This window comes from Salmo salar, chromosome ssa03 (assembly GCF_905237065.1).
Source record: "Salmo salar chromosome ssa03, Ssal_v3.1, whole genome shotgun sequence".
In the NCBI taxonomy this organism is placed as follows: Eukaryota; Metazoa; Chordata; class Actinopteri; order Salmoniformes; family Salmonidae; genus Salmo; species Salmo salar.
Genome location: NC_059444.1, coordinates 96,201,631 through 96,221,904, shown reverse-complemented (window position 1 = coordinate 96,221,904; position 20,274 = coordinate 96,201,631). Strand labels below are relative to the sequence as shown.

Genomic DNA, 20,274 nt, shown 5'->3' with positions numbered 1-20,274 from the left:
TCCTGTATGGTCATCAGTGTCCTGTATGGTAGTCAGTGTGCTTTCATTTTTGGTCAAATTCTCATTTCTGTAAAATGCTTAAAATGAAGGGTAAAATCCAGGTCATGTGACATGAACCAAAACACAGAGCCCTAGCTATAGGATACAGTGGAACATTCTATTAAAAGTTCTGATGAGGTGGATAATTCCCTCAAATAGAATCAGTGTTATGATGAGGTGGATAATTCCCTCAAATAGAATCAGTGTTCTGATGAGGTGGATAATTCCCTCAAATAGAATCAGTGTTATGATGAGGTGGATAATTCCCTCAAATAGAATCAGTGTTCTGATGAGGTGGATAATTCCCTCAAATAGAATCAGTGTTCTGATGAGGTGGATAATTCCCTCAAATAGAATCAGTGTTCTGATGAGCTGGATAATTCCCTCAAATAGAATCAGTGTTCTGATGAGGTGGATCATTCCCTCAAATAGAATCAGTGTTCTGATGAGGTGGATAATTCCCTCAAATAGAATCAGTGTTCTGATGAGGTGGATAATTCCCTCAAATAGAATCAGTGTTCTGATGAGGTGGATAATTCCCTCAAATAGAATCAGTGTTCTGATGAGGTGGATAATTCCCTCAAATAGAATCATTGTTCTGATGAGGTGGATCATTCCCTCAAATAGAATCAGTGTTCTGATGAGCTGGATAATTCCTTCAAATAGAATCAGTGTTCTGATGAGGTGGATAATTCCCTCAAATAGAATAAGTGTTCTGATGAGCTGGATAATTCCTTCAAATAGAATCAGTGTTCTGATGAGGTGGATAATTCCCTCAAATAGAATCAGTGTTATGATGAGGTGGATAATTCCCTCAAATAGAATCAGTGTTATGATGAGGTGGATAATTCCCTCAAATAGAATCAGTGTTCTGATGAGGTGGATAATTCCCTCAAATAGAATCAGTGTTCTGATGAGGTGGATAATTCCCTCAAATAGAATCAGTGTTCTGATGAGGTGGATAATTCCCTCAAATAGAATCAGTGTTCTGATGAGGTGGATAATTCCCTCAAATAGAATCATTGTTCTGATGAGGTGGATCATTCCCTCAAATAGAATCAGTGTTCTGATGAGCTGGATAATTCCTTCAAATAGAATCAGTGTTCTGATGAGGTGGATAATTCCCTCAAATAGAATAAGTGTTCTGATGAGCTGGATAATTCCTTCAAATAGAATCAGTGTTCTGATGAGGTGGATAATTCCCTCAAATAGAATCAGTGTTATGATGAGGTGGATAATTCCCTCAAATAGAATCAGTGTTATGATGAGGTGGATAATTCCCTCAAATAGAATCAGTGTTCTGATGAGGTGGATAATTCCCTCAAATAGAATCAGTGTTCTGATGAGGTGGATAATTCCCTCAAATAGAATCAGTGTTCTGATGAGGTGGATAATTCCCTCAAATAGAATCAGTGTTCTGATGAGGTGGATAATTCCCTCAAATAGAATCAGTGTTCTGATGAGGTGGATAATTCCCTCAAATAGAATCATTGTTCTGATGAGGTGGATCATTCCCTCAAATAGAATCAGTGTTCTGATGAGGTGGATAATTCCCTCAAATAGAATCAGTGGTCTGATGAGGTGGATAATTCCCTCAAATAGAATCAGTGTTCTGATGAGGTGGATAATTCCCTCAAATAGAATCAGTGGTCTGATGAGGTGGATAATTCCCTCAAATAGAATCAGTGTTAAAGAAAAGCTGATCTCAGGTCAGCTGAGCGGCAGGTAGCCTAGTGGTTAGAGCGTTTGGCCGGAAACCGAAAGGTTGCTGAATCGAATCCCCGAGCTGACAAGGTAAACATCTGTCGTTCTGTCCCTGAACAAGGCAGTTAACCCACTGTTCCCCGGTAGGCCGTCATTGTAAATAAGAATTTGTTCTTAGCTGACTTGCCTAGTTAAATAAAAATGTAAAAGGTCACACATACACACAGTCTACCCTGGTCAACACTAAACAGTGTATCTCTGTCCTGTCTTTATCCTACAGGTCAGAGTGGACTAGGGAAGTCTACCCTGGTCAACACTCTGTTCAAGTCTAAAGTCAGCCGCAAGTCCTGCAGCCCTAACTACGAAGAGAAGATCTCCAAGACTGTCAAACTGCAGTCCGTCAGCCATGGTGAGCACACACACACACACACCAGATATATACACATACACACATACACCCACTATAATGTGTTCTGCTGTACAGGCTCATGTCCTGGATGGTAGATGTAATGTTTCAGTTCTCAACACTGGCTTGGCCTACAACTATATAATTAAATGTCCTGTCCAGTCATGTACAAACACACACACATTTACACTCTACTCTCTACTCTGTCTGTTTGCCTTGGAGTTCTCCCAGATCCTCAGAGGGGAGAGAATCACACAGGGACAGATCAATCATACTGACAGACTGTGTGTTTGTCATTCTAATGCATTCTAGAAGGGAGAGAGAGAAAAAAGAGAGAGTGAGAGAGACAGAGAGGGAGAGAGAAAGAGAGTGAGAGAGAGAGGCAGGGAGAGTGTGAGAGAGAGAGAGAGAGAGAGAGAGAGAGAGAGAGGGAGACAGATAAAGAAAGGGAGAGAGAAAGTATGAGAGAGGGAGACAGCGAGAGCGAGAGAAAGACCTGTTGCCACAAGAAAAGCCCAACCAATGAAGAAGAAACACCATTGTAAATACAACCCATATTCATGTTTATTTATTTTCCCTTTTGTACTTTCACTATTTGCACATCGTTACAACACTGTATATATACTTAATATGACATTTGAAATGTCTTTATTCCTTTGGAACTTCTGTGAGTGAAATGTTTACTGTTCATTTGTATTGTTTATTTCTCTTTTGTTTATTATCTACTTCACTTGCTTTGGCAATGTTAACATGTGTTTCCCATGCCAATAAATCCCTTCAATTAAATTGAATTGAGAGAGAGGATGTGTGTGTAACAGGTCACTGTGACCCTAATACATAATCACCAGTCAGAGGAACCAGCTGAGGAGAGAGCCCAGTATGCCCAGGTAGAACCAGGAGAGGAGAGGCCGTAGGTAGAACCAGCTAAGGAGAGGACAGGTAGAACCAGCTGAGGAGAGGCCCAGGTAGAACCAGGAGAGGCCCAGGTAGAACCAGGAGAGGAGAGGCCGTAGGTAGAACCAGCTAAGGAGAGGACAGGTAGAACCAGCTGAGGAGAGGCCCAGGTAGAACCAGGAGAGGCCCAGGTAGAACCAGCTAAGGAGAGGACAGGTAGAACCAGCTGAGGAGAGGCCCAGGTAGAACCAGGAGAGGCCCAGGTAGAACCAGCTGAGGCCGTAGGTAGAACCAGCTAAGGAGAGGACAGGTAGAACCAGCTGAGGAGAGGCCGTAGGTAGAACCAGCTAAGGAGAGGCCGTAGGTAGAACCAGCTAAGGAGAGGACAGGTAGAACCAGCTGAGGAGAGGCCCAGGTAGAACCAGCTAAGGAGAGGACAGGTAGAACCAGCTGAGGAGAGGCCCAGGTAGAACCAGCTAAGGAGAGGACAGGTAGAACCAGCTGAGGAGAGGCCCAGGTAGAACCAGGAGAGGCCCAGGTAGAACCAGCTGAGGCCGTAGGTAGAACCAGCTAGAGAGGACAGGTAGAACCAGCTGAGTAGAGGGTTATAGTATATAACTCAGTGGTAGTTAATTAACCTACCAGGTAGAGGGTTATAGTATATAACTCAGTGGTAGTTAATTATGAAGGCGTAAATCTCACACACACACACACACACACACACACACACACACACACACACACACACACACACACACACACACACAGTGTTGAGACAGAGCCAGTGAATAGATTTTATTTTTATTTTACCTTTATTTAACTAGGCAAGTCATTTAAGAACAAATTCTTATTTACAATGATGGCCTAGGAACAGTGGGTTAACTGCCTTTTTAAGGGGCAGAATGACAGATTTTTACCTTGTCAGCTCGGGGATTCGATCTAGCAACCTTTCAGTTACTGGCCCAACGCTCTAACCACTAGGCTACCTGCCCCCCCACCTGCCTTTAGTTAAGGACTACTAAACCTGGCCTTAGCGCCACGGGGGGGTTCTGTATGGTTTATCTTCAGGTGTGTTAACCAGCCTACTCCTGGGCCCCCCACTAGGCTACCTGCCGCCCCCCACTAGGCTACCTGCCGCCCCCTCTAGGCTACCTGCCGCCCCCACTAGGCTACCTGCCTCCCCCACTAGGCTCCTGGGCCCCCACTAGGCTACCTGCCGCCCCCTGTAGGCTACCTGCCGCCCCCACTAGGCTACCTGCCGCCCCCCTCTAGGCTACCTGCCGCCCCCCTCTAGGCTACCTGCCACCCCCCACTAGGCTACCTACCTCCCCCCACTAGGCTCCTGGGCCCCCACTAGGCTACCTGCCGCCCCCCTCTAGGCTCCTGGGCCCCCCCTCTAGGCTACCTGCCACCCCCCTCTAGGCTACCTGCCTCCCCCACTAGGCTACCTGCCTCCCCCACTAGGCTCCTGGGCCCCCCCTCTAGGCTACCTGCCTCCCCCCTCTAGGCTACCTGCCACCCCCCACTAGGCTACCTGCCTCCCCCACTAGGCTCCTGGGCCCCCCTCTAGGCTACCTGCCGCCCCCCACTAGACTACCTGCCACCCCCCACTAGGCTACCTGCCGCCCCCACTAGGCTACCTGCCTCCCCCCACTAGGCTACCTGCCGCCCCCTCTAGGCTACCTGCCACCCCCCTCTAGGCTACCTGCCGCCCCCCTCGAGGCTACCTGCCGCCCCCCACTAGACTACCTGCCGCCCCCACTAGACTACCTGCCGCCCCCTCTAGGCTACCTGCCGCCCCCCTCTAGGCTACCTGCCGTCCCCCTCTAGGCTCCTGCCGCCCCCACTAGGCTACCTGCCGCCCCCCTCTAGACTACCTGCCGCCCCCACTAGGCTACCTGCCGCCCCCCTCTAGGCTCCTGCCGCCCCCCACTAGACTACCTGCCGCCCCCTCTAGGCTCCTGCCGCCCCCCAGACTACCTGCCGCCCACCACTAGACTACCTGCCGCCCCCCACTAGACTACCTGCCGCCCCTCTAGGCTACTTGCCGTCCCCCTCTAGGCTCCTGCCGCCCCCCACTAGGCTACCTGCCGCCCCCTCTAGACTACCTGCCGCCCCCCAGACTACCTGCCGCCCACCACTAGACTACCTGCCGCCCCCACTAGACTACCTGCCGCCCAACCTGCCGCCCCCACTAGACTACCTGCCGCCCCCTCTAGGCTACCTGCCACCCCCCTCTAGGCTCCTGCCGCCCCCACTAGACTACCTGCCGCCCCCACTAGGCTACCTGCCGCCCCCTCTAGACTACCTGCCGCCCCCACTAGACTACCTGCCGCCCCCCGCTAGGCTACCTGCCGCCCCCTCTAGGCTCCTGCCGCCCCCACTAGACTACCTGCCGCCCCCTCTAGGCTCCTGCCGCCCCCAGACTACCTGCCGCCCACCACTAGACTACCTGCCGCCCCCACTAGACTACCTGCCGCCCCCCTCTAGGCTCCTGCCGCCCCCACTAGACTACCTGCCGCCCCCCGCTAGACTACCTGCCGCCCCCCACTAGACTACCTGCCGCCCCCACTAGACTACCTGCCGCCCCCCTCTAGGCTCCTGCCGCCCCCCCACTAGGCTACCTGCCACCCCCCACTAGACTACCTGCCGCCCCCACTAGACTACCTGCCGCCCCCCACTAGACTACCTGCCGCCCCCACTAGACTACCTGCCGCCCCCCACTAGACTACCTGCCGCCCCCCCTAGACTTCCTGCCACCCCCCACTAGACTACCTGCCACCCCCCACTAGACTACCTGCCACCCCCTCTCTAGGCTACCTGCCGCCCCAAGATCATTGTGTCTGGAGGCTGATGTCTGAGCCAGGTAGAGTGTGTTGTAATAGCAGTGGGCCAGGTAGAGTGTGTTGTAATAGCAGTGGGCCAGGATCCAACCCATTCTGCAGCAGTATGTGTGTTCTGGAAGCAGCAGCTTAGACCGCTAGACCAATCTTAGGCCCCAATGGCCGCTCTGTCTTGGACTGGCTAGATGTACGGTGAGTAGAGTGAATGGTCTTTAGCTCCAGTCAGGATAGTGGAGCAGCGTTGATATCAGACGACAAAGTTAGCCTAAAAGGCCAAGTTTGTGTAAGTAGTGTTGTGACCAAAGTGAGCCAAAGGTCAAGTGGCTAAACTACCAACTGACTTCAGTTCTGCAGTTACTGTTGCTGCTTCCCTCCCCTGTTTCAGTGTTTCGTTGTGGAGGTGTGTGTGGGGGTGGTTGTGTTCTCTCTAGAATGATGCTGGTTCCTGTAGTGTACAGTCTAACCATGTAGTTGTTGAGTCACCACGGTACTCTCCTTTCCTACTTCCTGTTTGTGCGCATCCTGGCCCACTCACCGTACAAACATGACCTATGAAAATCCCAGTTTGTATTTCATCAGTTCTACTCTGGCTGACCTCCCTGGTCTCTCCACCAGCCATGTTCAGAACCAGGAGGGCTGCTGCTGCACAATGGAATATTATGGACTAGCAATGTTAACCTTGTGTTAGTTCCACTGTGGTGTGTGCGCGTGTGCACATGCATCTGAGTGTGTGGGTGTGTGTTTAACATTGTGCTAGTTCGCCTGGGGATTGTGTGTGTGTGTGTGTGTGTGTGTGTGTGTGTGTGTGTGTGTGTGTGTGTGTGTGTGTGAGTTTTAAGTATATAGGTCAGATGGTATGTCCCACCACAACAAACTCACACAATGTTAAACAATCAGGTGAAGAAAAGGACATGTCTGTGTCTTTTTATAGGAGCTGCTGAACATCACTTCCTCTGTTTCTAGTCTCTGTCTGCTTAACAGTTTTATGTGGCTACCATTAACTTCCTGTGGAAGAGAAGAAAACACTACAGTTCAGTTAGACTGCTATGATGAGTTCCCATAAAGACCCTGATTCTGTCATTGTCGTGTGTGTAGGTGTCAGGGAAGTCAGGCGCAGGAGAAACCAACTTGGTGTAACTGGAGTAGTTTAATTAAGATAAAACAAACTCCAAAAACCAACGTACATAAATAAAATAACATGGGTAAAATAACCCGTCGCGCACCAATACAAATCCACGAGCACATAACAACAAACAATCTCTGACAAGGACATGAGGGGAAACAAAGGGTTAAATAAACAACATGTAATGAATGGGATTGGAACCAGGTGTGTAGGAAGACAAGACAAAACCAATGGAAAATGATAAAAGGATCAATGATGGCTAGAAGACAGGTGACATCGACAGCCGAGCACCACCCGAACATGGAGGGGCATCGACTTCGGCAGAAATCGTGACACCCATTCCATTTCGATCAAGTCTAAACATGGTCAAGTGTGTGTGTGTGTCTGTGTGTCTGTGTGTGTGTGTGTGTGTGTGTGTGTGTGTGTGTGTGTGTGTGTGTGTGTGTGTGTGTGTGTGTGTGTGTGTGTGTGTGTGTGTGTGTGTGTGTGTGTGTGTGTGTGTGTGTGTGTGTGTGTGTGTGTGTGTGTGTGTCTGTGTGTGTGTGTGTGTGTGTGTCTGTGGGAATCCGTCTCCTGTCTGTGTGGGAATCTCACCTCCATGTTACCATGTTCCTCTCACAGTGAAACCATGTGTCTCAGTACACGTTCAGAAGTCCAGAGTCACCAGACATGAGGAGAAACTAGCATGTATTTATACATTAAACAAACATAGAAAGTAATTGTCATATATATATATATATATATATATATATATAAAATGACTCAGAATCCTGCTATGGAGTAATGCAGGAAGGATGTAGCTGCAGTAGTTCTTAAGTACTAGACCAGGCCTGTGGTAAGATCATTTGGTCAGTAAAGCAGCTTACCTGACCAGAGCTGAGGGATAGAGATAGTTTCCAGCTAGGTAGATGTAGCCCACTGTCAGAGTGTTAGCTAGGTAGGTGTAGCCCACTGTCAGAGTGTTAGCTAGGTAGATGTAGCCCACTGTAAGAGTGTTAGCTAGGTAGGTGTAGCCCACTGTCAGAGTGCTAGCTAGGTAGATGTAGCCCACTGTCAGAGTGCTAGCTAGGTAGATGTAGCCCACTGTCAGAGTGCTAGCTAGGTAGATGTAGCCCACTGTCAGAGTGTTAGCTAGGTAGATGTAGCCCACTGTCAGAGTGTTAGCTAGGTAGGTGTAGCCCACTGTCAGAGTGTTAGCTAGGTAGGTTTAGCCCACTGTCAGAGTGTTAGCTAGGTAGGTGTAGCCCACTGTCAGAGTGTTAGCTAGGTAGGTGTAGCCCACTGTCAGAGTGTTAGCTAGGTAGGTTTAGCCCACTGTCAGAGTGCTAGCTAGGTAGATGTAGCCCACTGTCAGTGTTAGCTAGGTAGATGTAGCCCACTGTCAGAGTGTTAGCTAGGTAGATGTAGCCCACTGTCAGAGTGCTAGCTAGGTAGATGTAGCCCACTGTCAGAGTGTTAGCTAGGTAGATGTAGCCCACTGTCAGAGTGTTAGCTAGGTAGGTGTAGCCCACTGTCAGAGTGTTAGCTAGGTAGGTTTAGCCCACTGTCAGAGTGCTAGCTAGGTAGATGTAGCCCACTGTCAGAGTGCTAGCTAGGTAGGTGTACCCCACTGTCAGAGTATTAGCTAGGTAGGTTTAGCCCACTGTCAGAGTGCTAGCTAGGTAGATGTAGCCCACTGTCAGAGTGCTAGCTAGGTAGATGTAGCCCACTGTCAGAGTGTTAGCTAGGTAGGTGTTGCCCACTGTCAGAGTGTTAGCTAGGTAGATGTAGCCCACTGTCAGAGTGTTAGCTAGGTAGATGTAGCCCACTGTCAGAGTGTTAGCTAGGTAGATGTAGCCCACTGTCAGAGTGTTAGCTAGGTAGATGTAGCCCACTGTCAGAGTGTTAGCTAGGTAGATGTAGCCTACTGTCAGAGTGTTAGCTAGGTAGGTGTAGCCCACTGTCAGAGTGTTAGCTAGGTAGGTGTAGCCCACTGTCAGAGTGTTAGCTAGGTAGGTTTAGCCCACTGTCAGAGTGCTAGCTAGGTAGATGTAGCCCACTGTCAGAGTGCCAGCTAGGTAGGTGTAGCCCACTGTCAGAGTGTTAGCTAGGTAGGTGTAGCCCACTGTCAGAGTGTTAGCTAGGTAGGTGTAGCCCACTGCCAGAGTGTTAGCTAGGTAGATGTAGCCCACTGTCAGAGTGCTAGCTAGGTAGGTGTAGCCCACTGTCAGAGTGTTAGCTAGGAAGGTGTAGCCCACTGTCAGAGTGTTAGCTAGGTAGATGTAGCCCACTGTCAGAGTGTTAGCTAGGTATGTGTAGCCCACTGTCAGAGTGTTAGCTAGGAAGGTGTAGCCCACTGTCAGAGTGTTAGCTAGGTAGATGTAGCCCACGGTCAGAGTGTTAGCTAGGTAGGTGTAGCCCACTGTCAGAGTGTTAGCTAGTAAAACAGACAGTAAAACAGATCTATTTAATCTAAACTCATATCTACTGTACCTCCATGTGGGACGGAGAGGGAGAGAAAGAGAGAGAGAAGAGGAAGTCAGAGAGATAGATAGACAGCCAGACAAGTGAGGCTGTTGGCAGGCCATATAGACAGTGGTTATAGAGACAAGTTGTAGACAGTCAGTTGTAACAGGTTTCAGGTAATCTCAATGATAATGCACCAGAAGGCCATTTCCATCCAGAGGAGATTCCTGAAAGCTGACACAACATCACGGGCCTCAAATTATAGTCTTTATAGTCTTTAAGGTTTAGGGTTTAACACACATACACACACACACACACACACACACACACACACACACACACACACACACACACACACACACACACACACACACACACACACACACACACACACACACACACACACACACACACACACACATAAACACATACACACACACACACACACACACACACACACACACACACACACACACACACACACACACACACACACACACACACACACACACACACGCACATAAACACATACACACACACACACACACACACGAACACATGCATGCTCTCATGCAGGCTAAAACACACACACTGTAGGACAGAGGTATTCTACCTTTCTTTATCTCATCATCTCTGCCTCTTAGAAACGCACACACACACACACACACACACACACACACACACACACACACACACACACACACACACACAGTACACACACACACACACACACACACACACACACACACACACACACACACACACACACACACACACACACACACACACACACACACACACACACACACACACACACACACACACACACACACACACACAGTACACACACACACACACACACACAGTACGCACACACACACACAAACACACAGTACACACACAGTACACACACAGTATGTACTAAGAAAGGAATTCCTAGTAAGCACATTCTCAAATGCTATGCCATTTCCATTCTGTCTTGCTCGCTTGGACACAAACACACACATTTTAACAACTGATTTTGTCCCTAAATAACTCAGAGATGGAATATGGAATATTCCTAGAATGGTTTTTATAGCTGACCTTTCTACTGTTTGTCTCTGTCAACTCTAATGACTCCACTCTGTGTGTGTGTCATCTCTCCTCTCTCTCTGTGTGTGTGTGTGTGTCACCTCTCCTCTCTCTGTGTGTGTGTCATCTCTCCTCTCTCTGTGTGTGTGTGTCATATCTCCTCTCTCTCTGTGTGTGTGTCATCTCTCCTCTCTCTCTGTGTGTGTGTCATCTCTCCTCTCTCTGTGTGTGTGTGTGTCATCTCTCCTCTGTGTGTGTGTGTGTGTGTGTGTGTCATCTCTCCTCTCTCTGTGTCTCTGCAGTGATAGAGGAAAAGGGAGTGAAGATGAAGCTCACAGTGATTGACACTCCAGGATTCGGAGACCAGATAAACAACGAAAACTGGTGAGTGATGAAGGGAGAGAGAGAGAGAGATGGAGGGAGGGAGAGAGATGGAGGGAGGGAGGAAGAGAGATGGAGGGAGAGAGAGAGATGGAGGGAGAGAGATGGAGGGGAGAGAGAGATGAAGGGGGAGAGAGATGGAGGGAGAGAGAGATGGAGGGGGAGAGAGAGATGGAGGGAGAGAGATGGAGGGAGGGAGAGAGATGGAGGGAGGAAGAGAGATGGAGGGAGAGAGAGAGATGGAGGGGGAGAGAGAGATGGAGGGAGAGAGATGGAGGGAGAGAGAGAAATGGAGGGAGTGAGAGAGATGGAGGGAGGGGGAGAGATGGAGGGAGAGAGAGCGATGGAGGGAGGGAGGGGGAGAGATGGAGGGAGAGAGATGGAGGGAGGGGGAGAGAGGGAGAGAGAGATGGAGGGAGAGAGATGGAGGGAGAGAGAGAAATGGAGGGAGGGAGAGAGATGGAGGGAGGGAGGGGAGAGATGAAGGGAGGGAGAGAGATGGAGGTAGGGAGAGAGATGGAGGTAGGGAGAGAGATGGAGAGGGAGAGAGAGAGATGGAGGGAGAGAGATAGAGGGAGGGAGAGAGATGGAGGGAGAGGGATGGAGGGAGGGAGAGAGAAGGAAGGAGAGAGATGGAGGGAGGGAAAGAGATGGAGGAGGGAGAGAGATGGAGGGAGAGAGAGAGATGGAGGGAAGGGGAGAGATGGAGGGAGGGGGAGAGATGGAGGGAGAGAGATGGAGGAAGAGAAATGGAGGGAGAGAGAGAGAGATGGAGGGAGGGAGGGGGAGAGATGAGTGAAATGGAGGGGGAGAGAGAGGGGGAGGGAGAGAGAGAGATGGAGGGGAGAGATGAAGGGAGGAAGAGAGATGGAGGGAGGAAGAGAGATGGAGGGAGGAAGAGAGATGGAGGGAGAGAGATGAGGAGGGAGAGAGATGAAGGGAGGGAGAGAGATGAAGGGAGGGAGAGAGATGAAGGGAGGGAGAGAGATGGAGGGAGAGAGATGGAAGGAGAGAAAGAGATGGAGAGAGAAAGAGAGATGGAGAGAGAGAGAGAGAGATGGAGGAGGAGAGATGGAGGGAGAGAGATGGAGGGAGGGAGAGAGAGATGTAGGGAGGGAGAAAGATGGAAGGAGAGAGATGGAGTGAGGGAAAGAGATGGAGGGAGGGAGAGAGATGGAGGAAGAGAGAGAGATGGAGGGAGGGGGAGAGATGGAGGGAGAGAGAGATGGAGGGAGGGCGAGAGATGGAGGGAGAGAGATGGAGGGAGGAGAGATGGAGAGATGGAGGGGGAGAGAGAGGAGGGAGGGAGAGAGATAAGGGAGGGGGAGAGATGAAGGGAGGAAGAGAGATAGAGGAAGAGACATGAAGGGAGGGAGATAGATGGAGGTAGGGAGAGAGATGGAGGGAGGGAGAGAGATGGAGGGAGAAAGAGAGATGGGGGAGGAAAAGAGATGGAGGGAGGGAGAGAGATGGAGGGAGAAAGAGAGATGGAGGGAGGAAAAGAGATGGAGGGAGAAAGAGAGATGGAGGGAGGAAAAGAGATGGAGGGAGAAAGAGAGATGGAGGGAGAAAGAGAGATGGAGAGAGAGAGAGAGATGGCTTCCAAAACGACCCTGAGGTGGAAAGGGACTTTTGAAATCACCTTTCGGGGAGAAGTTTCAGCATTACTGGCCCATCTGGCTCATTCAATTACTCACATGTTGCTTCATACTATGTTAACTACAATTATTTATGACTGTTTCAGTGGGACTTTTATAGGGGATAATTATATAGCTGATCATTTTATTGATTTCTAGTTAAATTAATTTACTTTTTCCAACCTAAATTATCTTTTAACTAAGAGTCTTAAATATGTTGTACAGTTGTGTTTACCACTCATCCTCTTTCCTCTCTCTCCCCTCTCCCCTCTCCCATCCCTCCACTCCGCCCTCCCTCCCCCATCTCTCTCCCTCCCCATCCCTCTCCTTCGTCCTCCCTCCCCATCCCTCCCTTTCGTACTCCCTCCCCATCCACCTCCCCTCCCTCACTCCTTCTTTCTGCTTCTCTCTCCCTCTCCCATCCCTCCTCTCCGCCCTCCCTCCCTCTCCCACCCCCCCCCCACCCTCCCCTCCTCTCCGCCCTCCCTCCCTCTCCCATCCCTCCTCTCCGCCCCCCCTCCCCCTCTCTCTCCTCTAGTTGGGAGCCTATAGTGAGTTATGTTAATGATCAGTATGAGAGGTACCTGAAAGAAGAGCTGTACGTCAACAGGAAGCCGAGGATCCCTGACACACGCGTCCACTGCTGTGTCTACTTCCTGCCTGCCACCGGACACTGGTGAGAACTCTCACGTCACTCCCTGTGACATCACTCCCTACCCCAGTCCAGCAGATCTCTAAACTATACCTTATGAACAGTCTGTCTGATCAGATCTCAGATAACTGTTACTATACCTTATAGCTCTCCCTACCCCAGTCCAGTTAGTTCTCCCTACCCCAGTCCAGTTAGTTCTCCCTACCCCAGTCCAGTTAGTTATCCCTACCCCAGTCCAGTTAGTTCTCCCTACCCCAGTCCAGTTAGTTCTCCCTACCCCAGTCCAGTTAGTTCTCCCTACCCCAGTCCAGTTAGTTCTCCCTACCCCAGTCCAGTTAGTTCTCCCTACCCCAGTCCAGTTAGTTCTCCCTACCCCAGTCCAGTTAGTTCTCCCTACCCCAGTCCAGTTAGTTCTCCCTACCCCAGTCCAGTTAGTTCTCCCTACCCCAGTCCAGTTAGTTCTCCCTACCCCAGTCCAGTTAGTTCTCCCTACCCCAGTCCAGTTAGTTCTCCCTACCCCAGTCCAGTTAGTTCTCCCTACCCCAGTCCAGTTAGTCCTCCCTACCCCAGTCCAGTTAGTCTCCCCTACCCCAGTCCAGTTAGTTCTCCCTACCCCAGTCCAGTTAGTTCTCCCTACCCCAGTCCAGTTAGTTCTCCCTACCCCAGTCCAGTTAGTCTCCCCTACCCCAGTCCAGTTAGTTCTCCCTAACCCAGTCCAGTTAGTTCCCCCTACCCCAGTCCAGGTAGTTCTCCTTACCCAGTCCAGTTAGTTCTCCCTACCCCAGTCCAGTTAGTTCTCCCTACCCCAGTCCAGTTAGTTCTCCCTACCCCAGTCCAGTTAGTTCTCCCTACCCCAGTCCAGTTAGTACTCCCTACCCCAGTCCAGTTAGTTCCCCCTACCCCAGTCCAGTTAGTTCCCCTACCCCAGTCCAGTTAGTTCTCCCTACCCCAGTCCAGTTAGTTCTCCCTACCCCAGTCCAGTTAGTTCTCCCTACCCCAGTTCAGTTAGTTCTCCCTACCCCAGTCCAGTTAGTTCTCCCTACCCCAGTCCAGTTAGTTCTCCCTACCCCAGTCCAGTTAGTTCTCCCTACCCCAGTTCAGTTAGTTCTCCCTACCCCAGTCCAGTTAGTCCTCCCTACCCCAGTCCAGTTAGTCCTCCCTACCCCAGTCCAGTTAGTCTCCCCTACCCCAGTCCAGTTAGTTCTCCTTACCCCAGTCCAGTTAGTTCTCCCTACCCCAGTCCAGTTAGTCTCCCCTACCCCAGTCCAGTTAGTTCTCCTTACCCCAGTCCAGTTAGTTCTCCTTACCCCAGTCCAGTTAGTTCTCCTTACCCCAGTCCAGTTAGTTCTCCTTACCCCAGTCCAGTTAGTTCTCCTTACCCCAGTCCAGTTAGTTCTCCCTACCCCAGTCCAGTTAGTCCTCCCTACCCCAGTCCAGTTAGTCCTCCCTACCCCAGTCCAGTTAGTCTCCCCTACCCCAGTCCAGTTAGTCTCCCCTACCCCAGTCCAGTTAGTTCTCCTTACCCCAGTCCAGTTAGTTCTCCCTACCCCAGTCCAGTTAGTCTCCCCTACCCCAGTCCAGTTAGTTCTCCCTAACCCAGTCCAGTTAGTTCTCCTTACCCCAGTCCAGTTAGTTCTCCCTACCCCAGTCCAGTTAGTTCTCCCTACCCATTCCAATTAGTTCTCCCTATCCCAGTCAGGTTAGTTCTCCCTACCCCAGTCTAGTTAGTTCTCCCTACCCCAGTCCAGTTAGTTCTCCCTACCCCAGTCCAGTTAGTTCTCCCTACCCCAGTCCAGTTAGTTCTCCTTACCCCAGTCCAGTTAGTTCTCCCTACCCCAGTCCAGTTAGTTCTCCTTACCCCAGTCCAGTTAGTTCTCCCTACCCCAGTCCAGTTAGTTCTCCTTACCCCAGTCCAGTTAGTTCTCCTTACCCCAGTCCAGTTAGTTCTCCCTACCCCAGTCCAGTTAGTTCTCCCTACCCCAGTCCAGTTAGTTCTCCCTAACCCAGTCCAGTTAGTTCTCCCTACCCCAGTCCTGGTAGTTATCCTTACCCAGTCCAGTTAGTTCCCCCTACCCCAGTCCAGTTAGTTCTCCCTACCCCAGTCCAGTTAGTTCTCCCTACCCCTGTCCAGTTAGTTCTCCCTACCCCAGTCCAGGTAGTTATCCTTACCCAGTCCAGTTAGTTCCCCCTACCCCAGTCCAGTTAGTTCTCCTTACCCCAGTCCAGTTAGTTCTCCTTACCCCAGTCCAGTTAGTTCTCCCTACCCCAGTCCAGTTAGTTCTCCCTACCCCAGTCCAGTTAGTTCTCCCTACCCCAGTCCAGTTAGTTCTCCCATCCCCAGTCCAGTTAGTTCTCCCTACCCCAGTCCAGTTAGTTCTCCCTACCCCAGTCCAGTTAGTTCCCCCTACCCCAGTCCAGTTAGTTCTCCCTACCCCAGTCCAGTTAGTTCTCCCTACCCCAGTCCAGTTAGTTCTCCCTATCCCAGTCCAGTTAGTTCTCCCTACCCCAGTCCAGTTAACTACCCCTACCCCAGTCCAGTTAGTTCTCCCTACCCCAGTCCAGTTACTTCTCCCTACCCCAGTCCAGTTAGTTCTCCCTACCCCAGTCCAGTTAGTTCTCCTTACCCCAGTCCAGTTAGTTCCCCCTACCCCAGTTCAGTTAGTTCTCCCAACCCCAGTCCAGTTAGTTCTCCCACCCCAGTCCAGTTAGTTCCCCCTACCCCAGTCCAGTTAGTTCTCCTTACCCCAGTCCAGTTAGTTCTCCCTACCCCAGTCCAGTTAGTTCTCCCTACCCCAGTCCAGTTAGTTCCCCCTACCCAGTCCAGTTAGTTCTCCTTACCCCAGTCCAGTTAGTTCTCCCTACCCCAGTCCAGTTAGTTCTCCCTAACCCAGTCCAGTTAGTACTCCTTACCCCAGTCCAGTTAGTTCTCCCTACCCCAGTCCAGTTAGTTCTCCTTACCCCAGTCCAGTTAGTTCTCCTTACCCCAGTCCAGTTAGTTCTCCCTAACCCAGTCCAGTTAGTACTCCTTACCCCAGTCCAGTTAGTTCTCCCTACCCCAGTCCAGTTAGTTCTCCCTACCCCAGTCCAGTTAACTACCCCTACCCCTGACTTTTGACACGTTGACCCCGAGACTGGTGACCTGAGGTACTGACTGACCTGAGCTGACCCCTTACCTCTAACCTCAGTGACCTCAGAGTAGCGCTACATCCTACTACTCTGTAAACAGCAGAGCTGGGGCTAGGGTGCTGGGGATGGACAAGGCTGGGGCTAGGGTGCTGGGGATGGACAAGGCTGGGGCTAGGGTGCTGGGGATGGACAAGGCTGGGGCTAGGGTGCTGGGGATGGACAAGGCTGGGGATAGGGTGCTGGGGATGGACAAGGCTGGGGCTAGGGTGCTGGGGCTGGGCAAGGCTGGGGCTAGGGTGCTGGGGCTGGGCAAGGCTGGGGCTAGGGTGCTGGGGCTGGGCAAGCCTGGGGCTAGGGTGCTGAGGCTGGGGCTGGGCAAGGCTGAGGGTGCTGGGACTGGACATGGCTGGGGCTAGGGTGCTGGGGCTGGGCAAGCCTGGGTCTATGGTGCTGGGGCTGAGGCTGGGGCTGGGCAAGGCTGAGGGTGCTGGGACTAGACAAGGCTTGGGCTAGGGTGCTGGGGCTGGGCAAGGCTGGGGCTAGGGTGCTGGGCAAGGCTGAGGGTGCTGGGACTGGACAAGGCTGGGGCTAGGGTGCTGGGGCTGGGCAAGGCTGGGTCTATGGCGCTGAGGCTGGGGCTGGGCAAGGCTGAGGGTGCTGGGACTAGTCAAGGCTGGGGCTAGGGTGCTGGGACTAGACAAGGCTGGGGCTAGGGTGCTGGGACTAGACAAGGCTGGGGCTAGGGTGCTGGGACTAGACAAGGCTGGGGCTAGGGTGCTGGGACTAGACAAGGCTGGGGCTAGGGTGCTGGGACTAGACAAGGCTGGGGCTTGGGTACAGGGCTGGGACTAACATTTGTTTTTGTTGTTTCTGTTCCCTGTAGGTTACGTCCCATAGACGTGGAGTTCATGAAGAGACTGGGGAAGATAGTCAGCATCGTACCGGTCATCGCTAAGGCAGACACACTCACTATGGAGGAGAGACTAGAGTTCAAACAGAGGGTGAGAGGAACATACTGTACCTACTGTCTGACAGACTCAACCTGAGGACAACTACCTCCTGCCTTAATACCAAGTTAAAACAGATATACATCAACTGACATTACAGAGGAATGTTGGAGGATCTATCTACACAGGAATGGAATGACAACCACACTGAGAGTATGGAGGAGATAGACATATGTTTATAGATGAGAGAGAAGGAGGGAGAGAATCGAGAGAGGAGAAAGAGATTCTAAGTGTGTAGAGGAGATTTAGTGATGTTTACAGATGCTTCAAAAGATTGAGAGCGAGCAAGAGAGAGAAGAGACAGAGAGAGAGAGAGCACAGGGAGATAGATGAGAGATAGAAAGAGTGTGTGGAGAAGAAGATAGAGAGATGTTTACAGATCAGCTTCAGAAGATTGAGTGGAGATTTAATACTGCTCAAGGGCCATGAGCTCGGAGACGTGCATAGGTCCATGATAGAGAGAGAGAAGGAGGGAGTGAGGAGAGACAGAGAGACAGAGAGGGAGGAGAGACATAGAGAGATACAGAGAGAGATGAGGAAAGAGAGAGAGGGAGAGAGAGAGGGGGGGGAAGAGGGGGAGAGAGAGAGAGGGGGGGGAAGAGGGGGTGAGAGATGGTCATGGCAAGTGTCCAAGTCTGGATGTAAACTAATCCGTCTCTTAAAGGAGAGTAGGGATGATAGTCTGGGGGAGAGAGTCTAGAGACTAGGACCATGGAAGATGCATTAGGTTATAACATATCTATCACTCATACACTATAGTAGGTTTACACCAGGGCTCTACAACCCTGTTCCTGTTCTGGAGATCTACCTACCCTCCTATAGGTTTACACCAGGGCTCTACAACCCTGTTCCTGTTCTGGAGATCTACCTACCCTCCTGTAGGTTTACACCAGGGCTCTACAACCCTGTTCCCGTTCTGGAGATCTACCTACCCTCCTATAAGTTTACACTAGGGCTCTACAACCCTGTTCCTGTTCTGGAGATCTACCTACCCTCCTGTAGGTTTATACCAGGGCTCTCCAACCCTGTTCCTGTTTTGGAGATCTACCTGGGATCTACCTACAGGAGAGTAGTTCTCCAGGAACAGGGTTATATAGCCCTGTGTAAACCTACAGGAGGGTATTTCTCCAGGAACAGGGTCATAGAGCCCTGTGTAAACCTACAGGAGGGTGGTTCTCCAGGAACAGGGTCATAGAGCCCTGTGTAAACCTACAGGAGGGTGGTTCTCCAGGAACAGGGTTATATAGCCCTGTGTAAACCTACAGGAGGGTGGTTCTCCAGGAACAGGGTCAGGGAGCCCTGTGTAAACCTACAGGAGGGTGGTTCTCCAGGAACAGGGTCAGGGAGCCCTGTGTAAACCTACAGGAGGATAGTTCTCCAGGAACAGGGTCATGGGTAAACACATAACTGACACTCGTACACAATAGTAGCATGTAAACATCTGTGTCAACATGTTGACCTCATGACCTCTGAATGACCCCTGTAACTCCTGCCATCTGACCCCTGTGTAGGTAAGACAGGACCTGAAGGCCAATGGGATCCGAGTATACCCTCAGACTGAGTATGACGAAGATCCAGAGGACAGGATACTCAACGACAAGATCAGGGTGAGACACACACACACACACACACACACACACACACACACACACACACACACACACACACACACACACACACACACACATTTTACAAGTAACACTTGTAAGCAGTTCCTCTCCTGGAACTCCTCTCTTACCTTTCCCCTGTCTGGTCCTCTCCTGGAACTCCTCTCTTACCTTTCCCCTGTCTGGTCCTCTCCTGGAACTCCTCTCCTGCCTTTCCCCTGTCTGGTCCTCTCCTGGAACTCCTCTCTTACCTTTCCCCTGTCTCGTCCTCTCCTGGAACTCCTCTCTTACCTTTCCCCTGTCTCGTCCTCTCCTGGAACTCCTCTCTTACCTTTCCCCTGTCTGGTCCTCTCCTGGAACTCCTCTCTTACCTTTCCCCTGTCTGGTCCTCTCCTGGAACTCCTCTCTTACCTTTCCCCTGTCTGGTCCTCTCCTGGAACTCCTCTCCTGCCTTTCCCCTGTCTGGTCCTCTCCTGGAACTCCTCTCTTACCTTTCCCCTGTCTGGTCCTCTCCTGGAACTCCTCTCTTACCTTTCCCCTGTCTGGTCCTCTCCTGGAACTCCTCTCTTACATTTCCCCTGTCTGGTCCTCTCCTGGAACTCCTCTCCTGCCTTTCCCCTGTCTGGTCCTCTCCTGGAACTCCTCTCTTACATTTCCCCTGTCTGGTCCTCTCCTGGAACTCCTCTCTTACCTTTCCCCTGCCTGGTCCTCTCCTGGAACTCCTCTCTTACCTTTCCCCTGTCTGGTCCTCTCCTGGTATTCCTCTCTTACCTTCACCCTCTCCTGGTATTCTGTGTGCAGGAAAACATTCCGTTTGCGGTGGTGGGGACAGACAAGGAACACCAGGTAAACGGGAACAAGGTCCTGGGCAGGAAAACCAAATGGGGCATCATAGAGGGTGAGTGTGTTTACATGATCAATACATTATCATAGATGGTGAGTGTGTTTACATGATCAATACATTATCATAGAGGGTGAGTGTGTTTATAGAGGGAGAGTGTGTTTACATGATCAATACATTATCATAGAGGGAGAGTGTGCTTACATGATCAATACATTATCATAGAGGGAGAGTGTGCTTACATGATCAATACATTATCATAGAGGGAGAGTGTGTTTACATGATCAATACATTATCATAGAGGGTCAGTGTGTTTACATGATCAATACATTATAGAGAGGGAGAGTGTGTTTACATTATTATGGATTAGGTGTTTCATGTTTTGAGTTTATTTGCCATATTTTATACATACATCAACCTCAACCATAGAGTGGAAATTGATTGGGATTATTTTGTTTAGTTTCTGAACACCTAATAATATGCATAATGAGTAGTAGT

General features: G+C 50.7%; 1 protein-coding gene across 6 annotated transcripts in view; it reads left to right on the top strand.

The window, feature by feature from the left end:
• The window catches only part of LOC106606337 (neuronal-specific septin-3), a 218,060-nt gene that overhangs the window by 190,013 nt on the left and 7,773 nt on the right, over nucleotides 1–20,274 (top strand). For all 6 annotated transcript variants that reach the window (XR_006769324.1, XR_006769325.1, XM_045715908.1 and 3 more), the window contains 6 exons: nucleotides 2,024–2,152; nucleotides 10,828–10,909; nucleotides 13,082–13,219; nucleotides 17,205–17,322; nucleotides 18,840–18,935; nucleotides 19,737–19,833. Coding sequence is in view for 4 of the 6 variants with exons in the window: in XM_045715908.1 (XP_045571864.1) it covers nucleotides 2,024–2,152; nucleotides 10,828–10,909; nucleotides 13,082–13,219; nucleotides 17,205–17,322; nucleotides 18,840–18,935; nucleotides 19,737–19,833 (660 nt within the window). In the remaining 2 variants the exon portion in view is untranslated. The remainder of the gene's footprint in view (nucleotides 1–2,023; nucleotides 2,153–10,827; nucleotides 10,910–13,081; nucleotides 13,220–17,204; nucleotides 17,323–18,839; nucleotides 18,936–19,736; nucleotides 19,834–20,274) is intronic.